The 16,054-nt window shown below is 44.0% G+C and overlaps 1 protein-coding gene across 3 annotated transcripts in view; it reads right to left on the reverse strand.

Annotated features, from left to right (window-relative positions):
- LOC138569199 (histone-lysine N-methyltransferase 2D-like) overlaps positions 1–16,054 on the reverse strand; it is a 538,746-nt gene that overhangs the window by 68,260 nt on the left and 454,432 nt on the right. For all 3 annotated transcript variants that reach the window (XM_069646961.1, XM_069646960.1, XM_069646962.1), the window contains one exon: positions 10,355–10,489. In XM_069646961.1, the coding sequence (XP_069503062.1) occupies positions 10,355–10,489 (135 nt within the window). The remainder of the gene's footprint in view (positions 1–10,354; positions 10,490–16,054) is intronic.

The raw sequence follows: 16,054 nt of genomic DNA on the forward strand, positions 1-16,054 counted from the left end.
GCAGCCATTGATTATCTGTTTTTGAAGCATAATTTGGGGTGTAGCGCTGTGGAAGGAATGTGCTGTTTTGACCTTGAGGATTGTTCCAGTTAAGGATTTGAAAGATCTTGTTGCCAGGGTGACGCAGGATAAGAACTGGGACTGGAGGGGCCAGATGTTTTCTTGGATTCCTGAGGCGTTGCATTCAGCTTTAGTTTGGATTTTTGGCATTTTTGCTGTTTTGGTGTGTTGTAGTTCTTGTATTCCGAATTTGTGGCATTTGTTTTGAAGGTTCTGGGAACCTCCTTTTCGTCCATTGGGTTATGGTAGTTGAATATCCAAGGGGTGGAGTGTAGGGCGTGTGCGAAATGAGCCAGAAAACATGGCGCTGATACGCAGCCATCTTGGATATTCACTTCCATTTACCGCAAGGAAACAGTAATGAAAGCCTACATTTTCCTGGGCTTTGAGCTCAGCTAGTAAACATGTATTTCTGCTGGGAAGACAAGGTCACACATTTATGTCAGATGACCAAGCCGGGGAGAATAGTTCTTGTATTGTCCGCTGAAAGACAAGCTAGAAAGGGAGTCGGAGCACTCTGCAGGTGCAGTGATAAGGGGCAGTGGGAACGACAGCAAGGAGGGAAGATGGGTTTTTTCCACTTCTAGCTGGAATATTCCACTCTGTTTATGCCTCATGCTTATTGTCTGCTCTTCGACCGAGGGCAGCATGGTAACCCATGAGGGGCAGGGATCGAAAGCAGCCCCCATAAGAGACAAGGGTTTTCCTCTTGGGATACAGAGTTAGAATTTGGACCCCGGGTGATGCAGTCTCACTGAGAGGGAGGACGCTCTGCTCCAGATTCCGTTAGAACGATCGATCTCTTTGCCTACCTGCTGTAGGACAAAGCAGTGTCGTTGTGGCCGAGATGAAGGTGTCTCCTGTGGCGATCTTAATGGTGAAGCCTTTTTTCTTTGTTTATATATAACCAATTATGTGTTTATTCTTTCTTATCTTCTATGTTATAAATGAATAAAGGGACTGTAACGCGCCATTTTCCTTATAACTATAACTAACATGTTATGTGTAATTCTTTGCCTATCTGAGACCAATAACTACTTTTGCAAAGGTCAGGAGAACGTAAGTATGAGATCTCCGCAGGTGACCACGATAAAGCAAAACAGTTACTTCACTTAGTACCAATTTAAGGGCTCTGGTTCTACCTCGAGAGGACTAGGCCTCACAGGTTCTCAGACAGTTAATTTGTAACTTTTGGAGGAGTGCATCCGAGCAAACATGCGTCTACAATGATTATCACAAGATGGATTGTGTCTTGCATTTCCCATGCTTACAAAGTTCTGGACAATTCTCACCCTCAGACTTTATATGCCAATGTGACTAGCGCAAAAAGTATGGTAGTAGTCTTTCAGTGCCATGTGCCCCAGGCGCCATTTGCAAGGCAGCCACTCGAGCCCCTTTTCCAGCTTTTTGTAAAAACTACGTGCTAGACTCCAGCTCCAGGGCTGATGCCAAAGTAGGATAAACAAGCCTCAGGAACATTTTTGCAATTGTTTAGTTCCATCCTCCACAGATCCGAATGGTGCTTTACACCCTTCCATGAGTGTGGAGGAAAGGGCACAGGAGGTAGAACTAAGGAAAAGTTACTCACCCTAGTGACTATTGTACTCCCAGTCCAATGTCCCCTTTCCTCCATATGCCCGCCCTCCACCAACCTAAACTAGATGATCTGTCTTCCCGGTCCTCTCAGCGGATCAAGAGACTGAGGAGAAGGAACGGAAGATGCAGGGTTATGGGTGTGGGCACGCTATGCGCACATGGCACGCCCTGTGCTTTGAATTCTTAACGGAAAGCATGCTGGGCTTGCTTTGGCTGCAAACCCCTGCCTGCTGTGAGGGATACTTTTTAGTTTCTGTGCTATTTCCCTTTAAACCTTAGATACCCCCAGCACTTTTTGTGGACTCTGGACTTGACTTTTTTATTTTAATCTCCTGATCGAGAGGCCCTTTTTACTACCCACCCTTTTTGTTTCTCTGACTGGGATTTTTAATTCGAACTGTTTAATGAATTCTGGTAATCTCCATAGGCATCTGCTTTTTGCATAGTGACACACTCTGTGCAGTGCCACTGAAAAATTCCTTGGACTTCTCTTAATGTTTAAATACATTTTCTTGTGAAAACTACAAGATTAGTAGGATAACTTGTATCTTACTTACCTTTTTCTTTTGTGGGTCCAATACACACCACCTTATGTGGATTGCTGGGGGATTACCTAGTAACTCCTTATCCCACTTCTCATGTAACTTTTTGTTACACTGACTGACTTAAATGGCTAGTGGCAGTGGTTACTCTTTAGTAACTCGTTTTGTGCAGGTTGCTAGCAGGCTGATTTCTCAACTGCAGTACAGCATCCATGGGGGGCCATTTTTCAAAAATGGCCCCAGTCTCCTTTTTTTACCATTGTTCGCTTGTCCATTCCTTCTGGCCTTTTACTCTAGCCTTTGGAATAGGTTTGTGTCCTTTGAGTGCTTTGCATTTGGCAGGCTTCAGCCCTGAAGCCCATCCAGGCTCCAATGTGTCCGGGAGGGAGGAAGAGAGGGAGGAGCCCGAAACGTTGCTGTCCTTTGTCTTTAGGAATCCCTGGCAGAAACCAGTTGTAACTGGGCGGATGGCTGTCCTGGAGGACAGCCACCCCCAAGGTGATTGACAGCTGCATGACTGTGTGAATGGGATCCTTCATAAAAGGTGAGGATTTTGGGATTACTGGCAGTCAATCACTGGAACAAGGAATCCGAAGAAGACTAGCAGAGAGGCAAGCAGCACCTTCCAGGTCCACAAAAGCGCCGGTGAAACCTTGCAGCAGTGCTGGCCCTGTTTTCACATCAACAGGGAAGACCTGCAAAGGACGACTTCCTCCCTTAGGCTGGTGGGACCAAGTGCAGGGTTCGAAATGTTCCTGTGCTGCAATGCCCAAATACCCGGAGTCCATAGACCATTGAGTGAATCCGGCTGAAACTTTGCAGGCATCCATGGGGTCCTACAGAAGCAGGAATTCTTCAGCAAAAGTCCCCTCCCCAGAGTTCAGGACCGAGTGACTGGTGCTGAGAAAAAGGCACCAAAACCACAAAGAGCCGCTGAAGTGAGTGGAATCCATTGCTGCCGGGTTCCTCTCCTGAGTCCTACCATAGAAGCCTGCCAAAGGTCCCACCTTTTGTCACCATGACCAAGGAGGGAGCAGGAATCAGGGTCTGCATCACTGCATCAGGAAGGAAGCCAGTTACAAATTCTGCTTCATCTTTAAGGTACTGTGGGGGTTGGGGTATAATTACCTTTTGCCATTTTGTGTGTTTCCAGGCTGGCGACATGCTACTACTCCAATTTAGAGTTGACCCCAACTCCTTTGTGCAGGCCTTACAGAAGCTACCTATGATTTTATACCTGTTTTTGAAGTCATCCCTTACATTTCTGCACTGGTAAAAGTACTAGCAACACTAACTGCAGTTAGTAACAAAGTGTATATTTCCACATGAATTGTGGCTGGAAAGTACTGTTGCTGAAATGTTAATTGAGTCTTGGAAACATTTCCTAAAGTTTATTGTGGTTCCATCCTCTATGTGCTTTTAGTGTGTTATACTAAGTGACTGGGCATTAATACAGTTATAAGGCAGGACTACTACTCCAAAGAAAGGCAGGGGAAGATGGGCAGAGGGGAGGATGATAAGTGCCTCAAATGTAGTGCATGCAAATGGATCACCTTCCATATGGCATGGGAATGCCCAGGGATAAAGGGGTAGTGGGAGAAAGTGCAAAGGGAGGTAGAAGGAGTACTGAAGAAGCCAGCACAGCTGGAACCTAAAAATGTGCTGCTGAGAATATAGACAGATATTGAAACTGACAGAAATGCAAAAATATTCCTAAACACAGGTTGCAGAACAGCAAAAATAGCCATAGAAGAAAGATGTATGAAACCAGAATCCCGGACCATAGCGGCCTGGCAGATGTGAATAGATGCCATAAAGAGATGTGACCAACTGGTGTATAGGAGTAAGGGGGTGCCCGCATAACTACGAGAAGATATGGGGTTAAAAGAGGCTGGGACTGAGACCGGGGCAGCCAAGATTAGTAAGGAAAGGGGTCAAAGTCACAGGGAGAGGAAAATTGAGCTTTTGAGAATTGGGGGAAGTGACAATAAATAAGTAATGGGGAGCGAATAGGAGGGGGAGTGAGAAACACTTATAAATGCCATATCATATCTGCATTGCTGGTTGTAGATTGGACTTTTATAAAAAACATAATAAAAAGTTTGTCCCAAAAAATAATACTGTTATAAGGCGGTAGGAGGTCTAAATTAATGGCAAGTGTGTTTAAGGCGTAGTGATTGTAAATCAATCATTCCGAAATTGCGTTTCCCTTCTTTTAATCGCATATCCTGCCATATGTGATAAATGCTGACCAGCAGGTCTGGGGCCTTTGACATTTACTAGGGCTGGGATGTGTTATAGGACACTACACCTGGTTGTGCAAAGTATTGGGTGCCTACCTGCTAGCTAGGGTTTAAGGATTCCAGGTTCACCCCACCACCTTGTTATTATGTTGGGTGCCCCCCGCAAGAAGAGGGCCCCCATATAGACATTGGGGTTGGGAGACTCCTTGTATAGGCATTACTGTTTTTATAAATATACTTGTTTTTGTTTTATTCTTGTGTATTATCCTCTAAAGTACTTATTTGAGCTGATCATTTTATATGTGTGACTTTATTAAAGTATGTATATTTTGGGAATATCAGGGTGGTGTATTTTCTAGATTTGTGTGTGCAGACTAATTTGTACCTCTGCATCGACCTAGTATTCCTACCTTAGAGTTAACCTTTGTCGCTTTGACCACCCATCTAACATTTTAGAGAGGTTTGGCTTTCTTTTTTGTCAGGTGTTTTAGCCTTTCTCTTGGGTTAGTTATTATAGCATTCTCAACAGAGGGTGGTACATAAAGTGCCTTAACAACCGGCAAACGCTGAACACAATCAACTTGCCTTTCCGCTCCTTTAGCACCGCCCGACATGGAAATTGCTCAACTAAAAATAATCACTCCTTCCAGGGGCATAGGGAATCCCTCCTGCATCAGTGAATCGTTGTTCCATCCCTCAGTAATCATTGAAAACGTGCACATTAATCGCATCTGGAAACTGCTGCCCGCCTGCTGCAAAACTGCCTTTATCAGTCACAGGGCTCTCGTGGCTCTCTGATGCTGCTTGCACGTTTTTTCTTCAAACATTTCTTCATCCCTGACCAGCTTCATCTTCAGGCAACTCTTAAGGGCATCCCCTCCAATGGAAATCCAGGGACTACTCCTTGAGACTCTTCTGCACAAGGTTGTCCTGGCATGGACTTCACCTATCTGCAACACTGTCTCCTCTTCACTGTGTAAGCCTAGATACAAAAGCCCTTTACTTAACTGGTGCTGCCGTTTTCTTTCTTGGGAAGGACTTTGTATTGACTCAAAAGATTTCTTACTTAAAACTGTTTCAATTAATTGATACATTGGTGCATTTCTGTTACTTGTGAGGGTATTGCTTTTGTTCTCTCTTTGCCTTTTCAACATAAGGCATATATTTTCATAAAAGAATACAGTGTGTGGACATGACTAGGTATTAATGAAATGTATGCACTGTACCTGTGAACCCCCCCACCCCCACTTCACCGCCTGATTTAGACCTGGGCTGCTCTACTACGATTGCTTGGAGAGCCTAGCGAGCATGTGGGAATGACTAGTACGTAAGTCAGGAAGATTCACCTGAAGATCCTGACCAAAGAGCTCCTCAACACAGATTATGACTTTATTACTATGCGTTTTAATTGTCTAGGGTTCCCCCCGTTTCATTTCACCACTTAGCCTTGTATTGTGCCTAACACCAGGTAGTGGACAACCCATGTAGTTTAGGAGCGGGTTGGGTTTTTGTTGAAAATATCTTGTTTTTATACATGTACTGTGTTTAAACTTAGCTTTAAACAGAAAGATATAAGCGTGATTTATTGAATGTGTCAATTTTTCAGTATAACCATGTTGTGTACTTTCTTTGGTTTAGTGGGTGGAAAAAACGGTACTTCATTACCAGTCTTCCTCTCCCCCTTGAGTAAACAATTGCTGCTCTGTCACAGATGCCACCAATAGAAAGTCGTCTTTCCTTTAGGCAAGAAACCATGTCCCTCCTTTTGTTAGATAGTTACACAGACCTGCCATCACCAGACAGTTGTGCAAAATCTCCCCAACAGTCATCTCTCTCAAGTAACGTCTTCTCCAGTGGCTCTTCAGTTCACCAGCAGGTCTTCATCAGCAACAGAAGCATCACTGACCCACAATAGACCTGGATGGCTACTGTTAACCTCCAATCGTACAAGGATCTTCCATTTGAACAGTTAGGGCTGGAAAATAGCTTGACAATACCAAACCACAGAGATTGACCTATGCTAGTAAGCCGTAACTTAAACACTGGATCTATTCTTAATGTTATGGGCACCTCAACATCATGACCAGTATCCCACTCAAAAGTCGGTTTAGATCACCTATTGATGCCTCTAAAAGAGGGGAACTGCTAGTTGAGTGGATAAACTGGCCTAATGTGCCCTTGGGGCATCATCAGTAAAACTTGGTACAAAACGGACTTGTCTGACTTTAGAGATTTGAATATTAAAGAGATACCTTCTACAGGTCTACTTGGCTTTAGCCTACACAACATTTTACTTACCCTTCACAGAAGATAATGTATAAATAAATAACATCTATGTGCAGGTATTTTCTTATTTAATATGACATTGTGGTAGAATATCTTGAAACCAGCCTGTGCCACTCCTAAAACTCGACCTTCAATGCAAAACCACTTCAACCACTAGGTGAACAATGGAAAGCACTCAGGAAAATCTGTAGTCCAACTGCGGTTCAGTGACTCTCACCCCTTGAACACATGGCTGAGAGAACTTGTCCCAACACTCTTCCCACAGAGTTGGTTCCTTTCATCAGTGCCTGGTTACCATGACCGGCTTTGCATTCCCTCTCCCGAAAAGGGATCTGGCCTGCCAATGTTCATACCAAACTTTCAAGATGTTAGGGTATTGGCATTTCTAAAGTGCCAAAGTGACACTGATATGGTCTTGCATATCCATCACAGTTTGTTGGTTCCAGATAGCTGTGGTACAAAGGGCTTTCTATGTACAGATAGTTTCACTTGATAGTTAAGAGGTACGATACAGCGGTTTGGAATCAAAAGAGACTCCCTCAAACAGCTCCTACAAGAATCCTGAAAACCCACCAAGGTGGGGGGAGAACAGATGGAATAGGGAGTGTTACGGTAATCAGTCAAATGGATCCCACAGCAACCATCACAGAGGAGGGATGATGTCCACATCAGGAACCTTGTGGGCCTTATATCATTGACCCCAACAGGGCAGAAACCCACATGTAAACAAAACAAAACTGAAAGCCATCCTTCTTACCTTCCTTTGTTGAAAGGAAGAGTTGTCCGGATTCAGATGGAAAACTTCACCACATTGTTTTGTGTCCATCACAGAGTGACACACGAAGACAGCTGCTCTCTGCTGTTTGCATAGAAGGGATCCAAAACACTCATGAATAGAATCTGCCAGCAGTGGGCCTATTGAATGACAATCCATGTGCATACAAACTGAATCACATAGGTCATTTATAATCTTTAAGACTGCGCCTTCCGCAGTCAATTGGTGATGGCTTTCTTCTGGACTGGAAATGGAAATGCCTGCATTACTGTTCTTTACCTTCACTTCCCAAATAGGTTGTAATTGTCAGTAAGTTTAGGGGTTGCCATTTGATCCTGGGAGCAGCCTGTCAAACAGGTTCTGTAAGGGAGTTATTTGCTCCAATGTGGTCAGAAGGTGATGTCCTGCACCCGGATCCTCAGTTTCTGAATTTGTCCAAGTCTCATGAAGAGTTAGCGTAAGGCCATTGCTGTACTTTCCAAAAGACAATGGGGATAGAATGTGTGCAGTTAAGAAGAGTTTCAAACAATTTAAATAAAAACAAGCGGTTTTGATTTGGTCACTGGGCCTTCACTAGAATATGGGGACGCTCATTCGCCCCAGGCTGGTATTACATGACTGCATCTGTATTCTCCAATAAAGAATATTTCTAGATACTGTTAAGTATTATTTCGGGGGACATATTTGTCTGGCTCCTCCTGTTATGAACTCACTATATGAAGGATTTAAATTTAGTTAGTAAACTTTTCCCTCATAAGCAATTTGAACCTATAGACAAGTGACGTCCAACTGGCGAGGTGGGCGATAATCAACCTTGTACATTCTTCACAACAATAGGCAGTGTTTTGAATCTTTTTTTAACCTCAAGTAGTTTCTGCGTTCCCAAAAGGTTGGTTTACCTTCCTTCCTTAAGATTCTCTCGTCTGATGACAGTGAGGGCCCTTTCATTCTTTCCTATGAAAGCCAGGCGCCGAGGAAACAGTTGGCAGGGTGTCTATTGACAAATGGGTGATTCCCTTCATCTTAAAGTGTTATTTTGTAGCAGGGGCCAGCAACCTGCGACTCCCCAGATGATTTGGACTACAACACCCATGATGTCTCACCATTGACTGTTCTGGGTAGAGATGATGGGAATTGCAGTCCAAAACATCTGGAGTTTCAAAGGTTACAACCCATGCATGATTCTCCCAAACTTCTATGGTGCATACCCATGCAGAGAGAGAGAACAGGTGACTTCAGTTGCATTTCACTTCCAAGCCCTCTAAACATATGCAAACCAGCAGCTTTGGCTAGCTATTTTGAGCCTTGCTCCAGCACCTTGTTGGCTAAGGGACTCAGTAAACAGGCTACTATAGCCACAACTGCTCATGTTTTATAATGTTTCAATTGATCTTGAGAAAGGTGAACTAGACAACCAAGTAAACATAATTCCACACCACAGAAACATTTGCTCATAGTTCATAGACCCTTCCCTATTTTTTCCAGATAAACGTGCCTCCCATTTGTCTCGCTCTACAGCAAGATGGACAAAAGGAGTGTACTATATAGGTCTGAACTGTAAACGAAGCGGACAACATAGTGATCCAGTGAGCACACTATTTTTTAAAGATACCTGCTGAGCAGACTGTTCCAGTTTTTGTTAAGGCAGGAGTGATATCTCATGAGGCATGGGAAAGGGGGACCAAGGTGAACAATACATATTTGACTATTTATGTAGCTAAGGAAAAAAAGAAATGCTTTTAAAAGACATTGCAACAAAATAACCCGGGTTGACTTCTGACACTGCACACTGCAGAGTCGAAATTGGTAAACATGGAGCAGGAGCTGTAAGTAGCTCCTGGCTGTCAGTAATTTCCTCTTAAGCAAGATTTACTCATCAAGATCCAGGAGCTATTAAAGACTCATGAACGAGTATAGAACTGGGTACATTTATTGAAGGACTTAAAAAATAAAAATGAGCTTGCAAGTAGGTTAAAAGAAAAGCAGATGTTGAAACATGATACGTTTGCTTAAAGTGAACACAGAGACGCACAAGTCACTTTGGAGTGCCTAAAAGATGTTGAGACTTGCTTTTTCCACCTAATTTGACCCTCCGTACAAAACAGCCCACCATATATCCACCTTTCCATTGTTAGATTGCTGTTCGCCTCATTCCCGACTGTTCATTGGTTCCACCCAGTCCATTGCCATGTTGCTTTACAATTCTTCTCTTTTGCTTCCTCTTCAGATTGCCATTTCTTTCCTGCTTGTTCTTTTGTCTAGCTGCTACTGATTTAGGCATTACCTATCCTTGCTGATAGAACCAGGCCTCTGCCACTACATCTGTTTCTGTTACTGCACCAGTTTGCGTTGCTGTTTCTTTACTGCTATGTTTTAATCTCTGCCACCTTTTTCTGTTATGTCACCTCCCTCACTTTCTCAGCTGCAGACAGAGGTGCTTATAAAAAGGGTGCTACAAATCTAAATTCCACATGAGTTGTAATTGCGCTTTAAAAATCTTCGATATTTGTTGTCTAATGCACCTTCTATACAAATTCCTAAGCACGTAGGTATACTTGTGTGGCACCAGTTGGCTTGGGGAGCTAAACGTAGCTCCTGTTGGTGTCAAGCTAACCAGGATCTTCTAGGCTATACCTATGAGATTAATACCTCCCAGATCCCCTCAATTTCGAATACCCTGCACTGTGATTAGGTTACACAATCCTGAAGCCATGGACTAAGAAACCATAACATGATTAAAACAAACAATGTCCTAATACACATATATGCATCTGTCAGAAAGGTGGTGCCACTTCAGAGCAGACTGAAAGGAAGAATTAAAAAAAAAGGCATGTACTGTTTTTTTCTCTTACATGTGAGGCCATGCTGCGATTGGGCGGTGGACCAGAGTGGTTCATCTGAGGAGATTGTCCAGAGGAGGGTACTCCAACCAAGAATGGAAGCATTGCAGTCGAGCCAGAAACAGCCTGCCCATTCTGGATATTCACCTAGAAAAAAAACAGCGATGGTTAATGCAAAAAATCTGATACAACCTCTTGGAAAAGTCCCTTTCAAACAGGTCCTTCCACCAATTATTTCCAAAATAAGAAGCTAACCATTTCTCTCAAACTAATAACACGTTTACCAGATCACAGCTACCAATCTTCCGTATAAATACATTTTGTGAAGGCAGCTTATGTAAATTGACTTACTGTTGGAGTTTTGCCCCAAGTCCGCTGAGTATCCTGAAACATTTTGTAGAAACACAAATATATTTTCCAATCTATTGACAAGATCCTCAACATGAGATTTACAAAAATGGAAAGGCTGCGAGGCGTCACATTAGTTTCTGCCATCAAATTATGATTTCTAGACACACAATTTCCTTTTGCAGCCTACAAAATTTTACACATTCAAACCATTTATTTCAAATAATGATTCTTAAATATTTTGACCCATTTCTTTATTAAGCAGTTTTAATGTTTACAAAGTCTTACTTTCATCTTAGAATTCTGCTTGCGCCCCCCCACACCCCGTCCTCTGGGTACACTGATATGGCTCTGGTTTTCTCCATCACTCATCATTAATCTATCCATTAGAACTTTCATGCCTCTGCACGAGATTGTGCCTGCACTGAAGATAAATTGGAGCAGTTTCCGACTACGGGCTGTCTCGATAAATCGTATATTAAGAGATGCTTAAGATCGAAAGCAGAGGTGTTTACCCGTTAGCTGAAATGAATAAAAAAGTCGATATTGTACATTTTCTATTATGCCTCTCAAATTTGCTGTACAGGAAAGTAGCTCCAAAGCTACTGTATGGTATTGAGTTGTGGGAAGATTGGGCATTGGATTATCTGACTGTGCTGGAAGGGGTAATATGGCCAAGGGTGCTTGGAGTCCTGACTGCTGTTCCAATTTCAGCCATTCATTATGAATTGGGTCTTAATCCATTGAAGGTTAAAGGACAGTGGCGTATCTTGTCACTGTTTCGCACATTTTTAGTAGCCCCCAAGAACACTTTATAAAGCGATATTGCTGTAATGATGGAGAAGGGGATGGTACCAACGTTGTTTGAAAATATGGAACGATGCTTAGCAATACTACAGGTGAATGGCTTCACTAAAGTTGATCTGTTGAATAAGTCGGATAAGGTTAAGAAATCTGTGCTCAAATTGGACTTGAGCACTAATTTGGACAAGTATGGATATACTAGTTTGAGTCATTTATAGAGAACATAAACGGATGGGTCCTATGGCTCATTACCTAGCAAGGTTTCCATGCACTAGGACCAGGAAAGAGTTTTTACATTTTCAATGGAACCTGTGTTATACGGGTGGAATCCAATTTAGATGTAATTTGATCCAGGAGAAGGAGGCCGAAATATGTAGATTTTGGAAACAATCTAATCTAGTTGAAACGCGTAAGCATCTATTTGTGTATTACCCCAGCCTAAGAACATTGTGATTCTTGCACTTTAAAAAGTTTTTTGACGCCTGTGTCAGTGTGGATTGTGATATATTCTGGGAGACATGCTTGTTAGGTTTGCGAGTACCAATTATCATTGCAGTAGTGAATTATCTGAACTGTTTGAAACAAAACGAATAAGGTTTTTACTGGGGTATAGTTTTCCTTTGTTTTTACAAATTGAGTAGAATTAATTGTTTGGGGAACCTGCAGGGGCAGACATATGTATTTTATAGGATTTATTCATTGGAAGTGATTAATGATTTGTTTAATGATTGAGTGTTTTTATTCTAATTGTGTATGGATTATATTGTTAAAGGTTGAAATTATATTTTAACGAACAATTTAAAAGAAATTATTGGAGCGGTTATCCTAGCACTCTCATTCAACTCCTGACATCCGACTTCTTTTCACAAGTATCAGGAGAAGGCATGCCCTTTATGCACTGGAGATATTTGGAGCGGCTGTAATACATTTTTGTTCTCCTAAGACACTTCATAAGCTGCTGCTTTGTGTCACGTGTAGCTTGCTGCTAGACTCTTGTGCAGAAAGATTCGCAGATCAATTGCATGATACCTCATGACCTTTCACTTCATTAACGCCTCCCTTACATCTGGTAATGTGCCTTTGTCTTTGAATAATACTGTGTTGACTTTCTTATAAAGAAAATGTAAAAACGGATTCTTGATCCTGGAAATGATTAGAAACTCTGTAAAATGTATTTATTAACTCCACCAGCCAGCTAGAATTATGGAAAAACAAATCACTTCTATTCTCTGTATCCATCTAAAACACTTCTATTGGCACATTCCAAGCAATGTTTTAATGGATACAGAGCCAGTGCTGGTGGAAGCATTGGGCACCTGTGCCTAGCCACGGATGTTGATGGTGTCACAGAACTGATTCTTATAGATCATCTGCCCCTGACACCAATGACCACAGCATCCTGAATAACTGCCTGGCAAAAGTGGGGGTAATTAGCATGGCCTTGGATTGATTCCAATCCATCGATTGACCACTACTGTCAATCATTCTCCCCCATTGATTTCTATACCATGCTTGCTTACCTGTGAAGTCCCTTATCTTTCACTGCTCCTGTTTAACATTTACATCAGACCACTTACAAGCCCCAACCAGGTCTCTGGCTTGGGCTTTTCCCATGCTGACAACACTTAGATCCCTTTAAGTCACAAATATAATAACACCATAGTTATTATAAACTCAGGACATACTGGACACTCTCTCCTTTTCCTCTCCCTCTACCACTCCCGGACCCTCTCTGGCCGTTTGCCTCCTCCTTTTCCATGTTCACTCCCGACAATGTTTCTAGACAAGTCTGATCTATGAAAGTCTTGTCAAAGCAGGTGCTCCCCTTCTCCTCCAGAACCATCAAGGACCACATAGACACCCTCGTTCAAGCCTTGGCCGATTTCTGCAATCTCTCTTTTGCCACTAGAACCTTCCCTTTCCCCCTAAAGCCCTGTGCACCCCGTCCTCAAGAAGCCGATCCTTCCTCTTCGGCAAGCTACCACCCGATCTATATCACTCCTTTCCTGGGCAAACTCCTGGAAAAGCTGGCCATCTCCCAACTTACTCTCCATGCTGAATCTGTTGGTTGTCTCCATGAAACTGCTCTCCTGAATACATGTGAAGACCTGCTCTCTAATCTCAACACTAACCTCTCAAGATGGCCGCCTGAGGTTTATTCACACCCCCAGAATTCCGAATCCATTCATTGGGCAGCTTCCCTCATTGAACCTATCCTGGGGCACCGGCAGGCGTAAGCCTTCCCCCAACCAAGACACACTAATAAGACTCCTGACTGAGCCTCGCATTCTTCCTGCTGCGATACCCATGAGCAGGAGCTCCTCAACTCCTGTGGGCTGTCGGAGCAGCTCACCCACCCTCACCGACATCTGGATGTATTCAGGTAAGCCCTTGGGCTTATATTGCGGCATCTGATCGAAAACCCTACGTGCTACTCTCAACCCTTCTGCTTTCTACACTTGAACAGCACAATTCAGCCTTAATCTTCGGCCTGTTTCCTGAGCGTCAGTTACCGAATTCTGCATTTTACCAAGTTTTTCTCATTTACAAACTGCAAGGTTTGCACCTCTCAAGATGGCCGCCTGAGGTTCATTCACACCTCCAGAGTTCCGAATCCGCCCATGGCGCCTCATTGGGCAGCATCCCTCATTTAACCTATCCTGGGGCACCAGCAGGCGTAAGCTGGCCCCCGGCCAAGGCACACTAATAAGGCTCCTGACTGAGCCTGACAGAGCCGTAAGAGCTCCTGTGCCCTTTTCCTTATCCACCCCGCTCTGCTTCCCCCCGCCACGTGGAAGTCACTCCACCCCTGCTTGCCCCTGCTTGCTCTAAGATGCTGAATCTGATCGTATTGGATGCGCAAGCTCCACCCAGCATTTGATGCACCCAGCGATAATACCGAAGTCCTTCACCAACTGGCCCTCCAGACCACAACTCTGAAAATCACGTGCCTCCGGCCTCAGAGTCTACTCCACATATGGCTAGGTGAGACTGTCCTTGCGACACCTCGTGCCTACGACACAACTTTATTTCCATCGGACTCGACTCAATGCACCACCTCTGGACTATTCCCAATGTGTATATCACAATGTGTGCTCGCACCACTCTGTTAGCAATGCCTGCACTCTGACCTGCGCACCTACTGCGTGTGCCATAAAGTGCATCTGCCCCGGCCAACTCCAAACTGCATTTCTTGCTGATGCTCGCTCGTTATTGGCAATTCCAAATTGTATATCATGTTGATGCTCGTTCATCTGATTGTGCGCCAGTGTATTTGCACCAACTAACTCCAAACTGTACTTCTTGATTTTAACCTGCACCTGAACCTGCTACACCAAAATGCAATCTAGATGATCTGCCCCCATTAAGAACACATTCTTAGCAGCCTCGTTCCAGGGCACTCAGCATACAACATCCTGCACGCTCATACACTCACCACAGCTTAAGCCCACTATAGTTAACGTCAATCACATTCGCCCAGTGTCCCCTTTGTATCCACATACCACCATATCAGCTGCCATGCTCAATCTGCTGATCTACGCCTACCACTGCCTGACCCTATCCTTTTTCAGGCACTCCCTAACATGCACGCTCACCACCCAGCGACAGGCACCACCACATCACCCGGGCTTAACAATCCACTACCCAATAATACTGCAGCTGCCCCATAACCTACTAGGTTCTCGTTTCAGGCACCTCCTGGAACCCCTGACACCCACTCCCAAGCTCACACTCATTCATAGCTTCCCTCATCCCCTTGCACCTAGAAAACGTCACCTTGCTGACAGAACATACCTCTGCATGGACACCTATGCCCCTTCCATCCAACTCAGAAAGGCATTCCTCACTTACCACACAGTGCGCCTCAACTCGCGACATACCAAACCACCACCCCCATCACACCCAACCATACCCTTACGGGAGCCCTCATTAACGCCAGATCTATTCCTGTTCACGCACTCGATATTGCTGACACTGTCTGTCATCTCAATCTAGACTTCTTAGACATATCGGAAACCTGGCTCTATGACGCCTCATGCCCAGCTCTGTCCCTTGCTGTCCCCGACAACTATTCCATCTGCAGAAGGGACAGACCCAACTCCAAAGTAGGAGGAGTGGCCATCATCGCCAAATCCCACCTTAACATGAGAGAGGTGTCGTCCACTCCCCACACATCATGTGAACTCCTTTCTGTGAAACTGTCCCTCTCAGCAACAGCGACACTTAACATCCATCTCATCTATCGTTCCCCAGGGCCAATCCACACCTTTGAGAACGAGATCTCGCAAATTGTATCTTCCAATTGCACACCCAAATCACAAATCATCCTACTTGGGGACTTCAACCTAGGACAGAATGACCCACAGGATATCTATGCTCTCTCCCTTGCCAACACCATATCCTCACTCGATTTTACCCACAGGATCCTGGATTCTACTCATGCGAAAGGTTGCACGCTCGACTGGCTGACTGACATCAACTGCACCACCATCATCACCTCAAAATCCCCTTGCCCCTGGACAGACCATAACCTTATCACCTTCAACACCAACACTATGA

The sequence above is a fragment of the Ambystoma mexicanum genome, chromosome 2q (assembly GCF_040938575.1).
Source record: "Ambystoma mexicanum isolate Mex_15411 chromosome 2q, UKY_AmexF1_1, whole genome shotgun sequence".
Lineage (NCBI taxonomy): Eukaryota > Metazoa > Chordata > Amphibia > Caudata > Ambystomatidae > Ambystoma > Ambystoma mexicanum.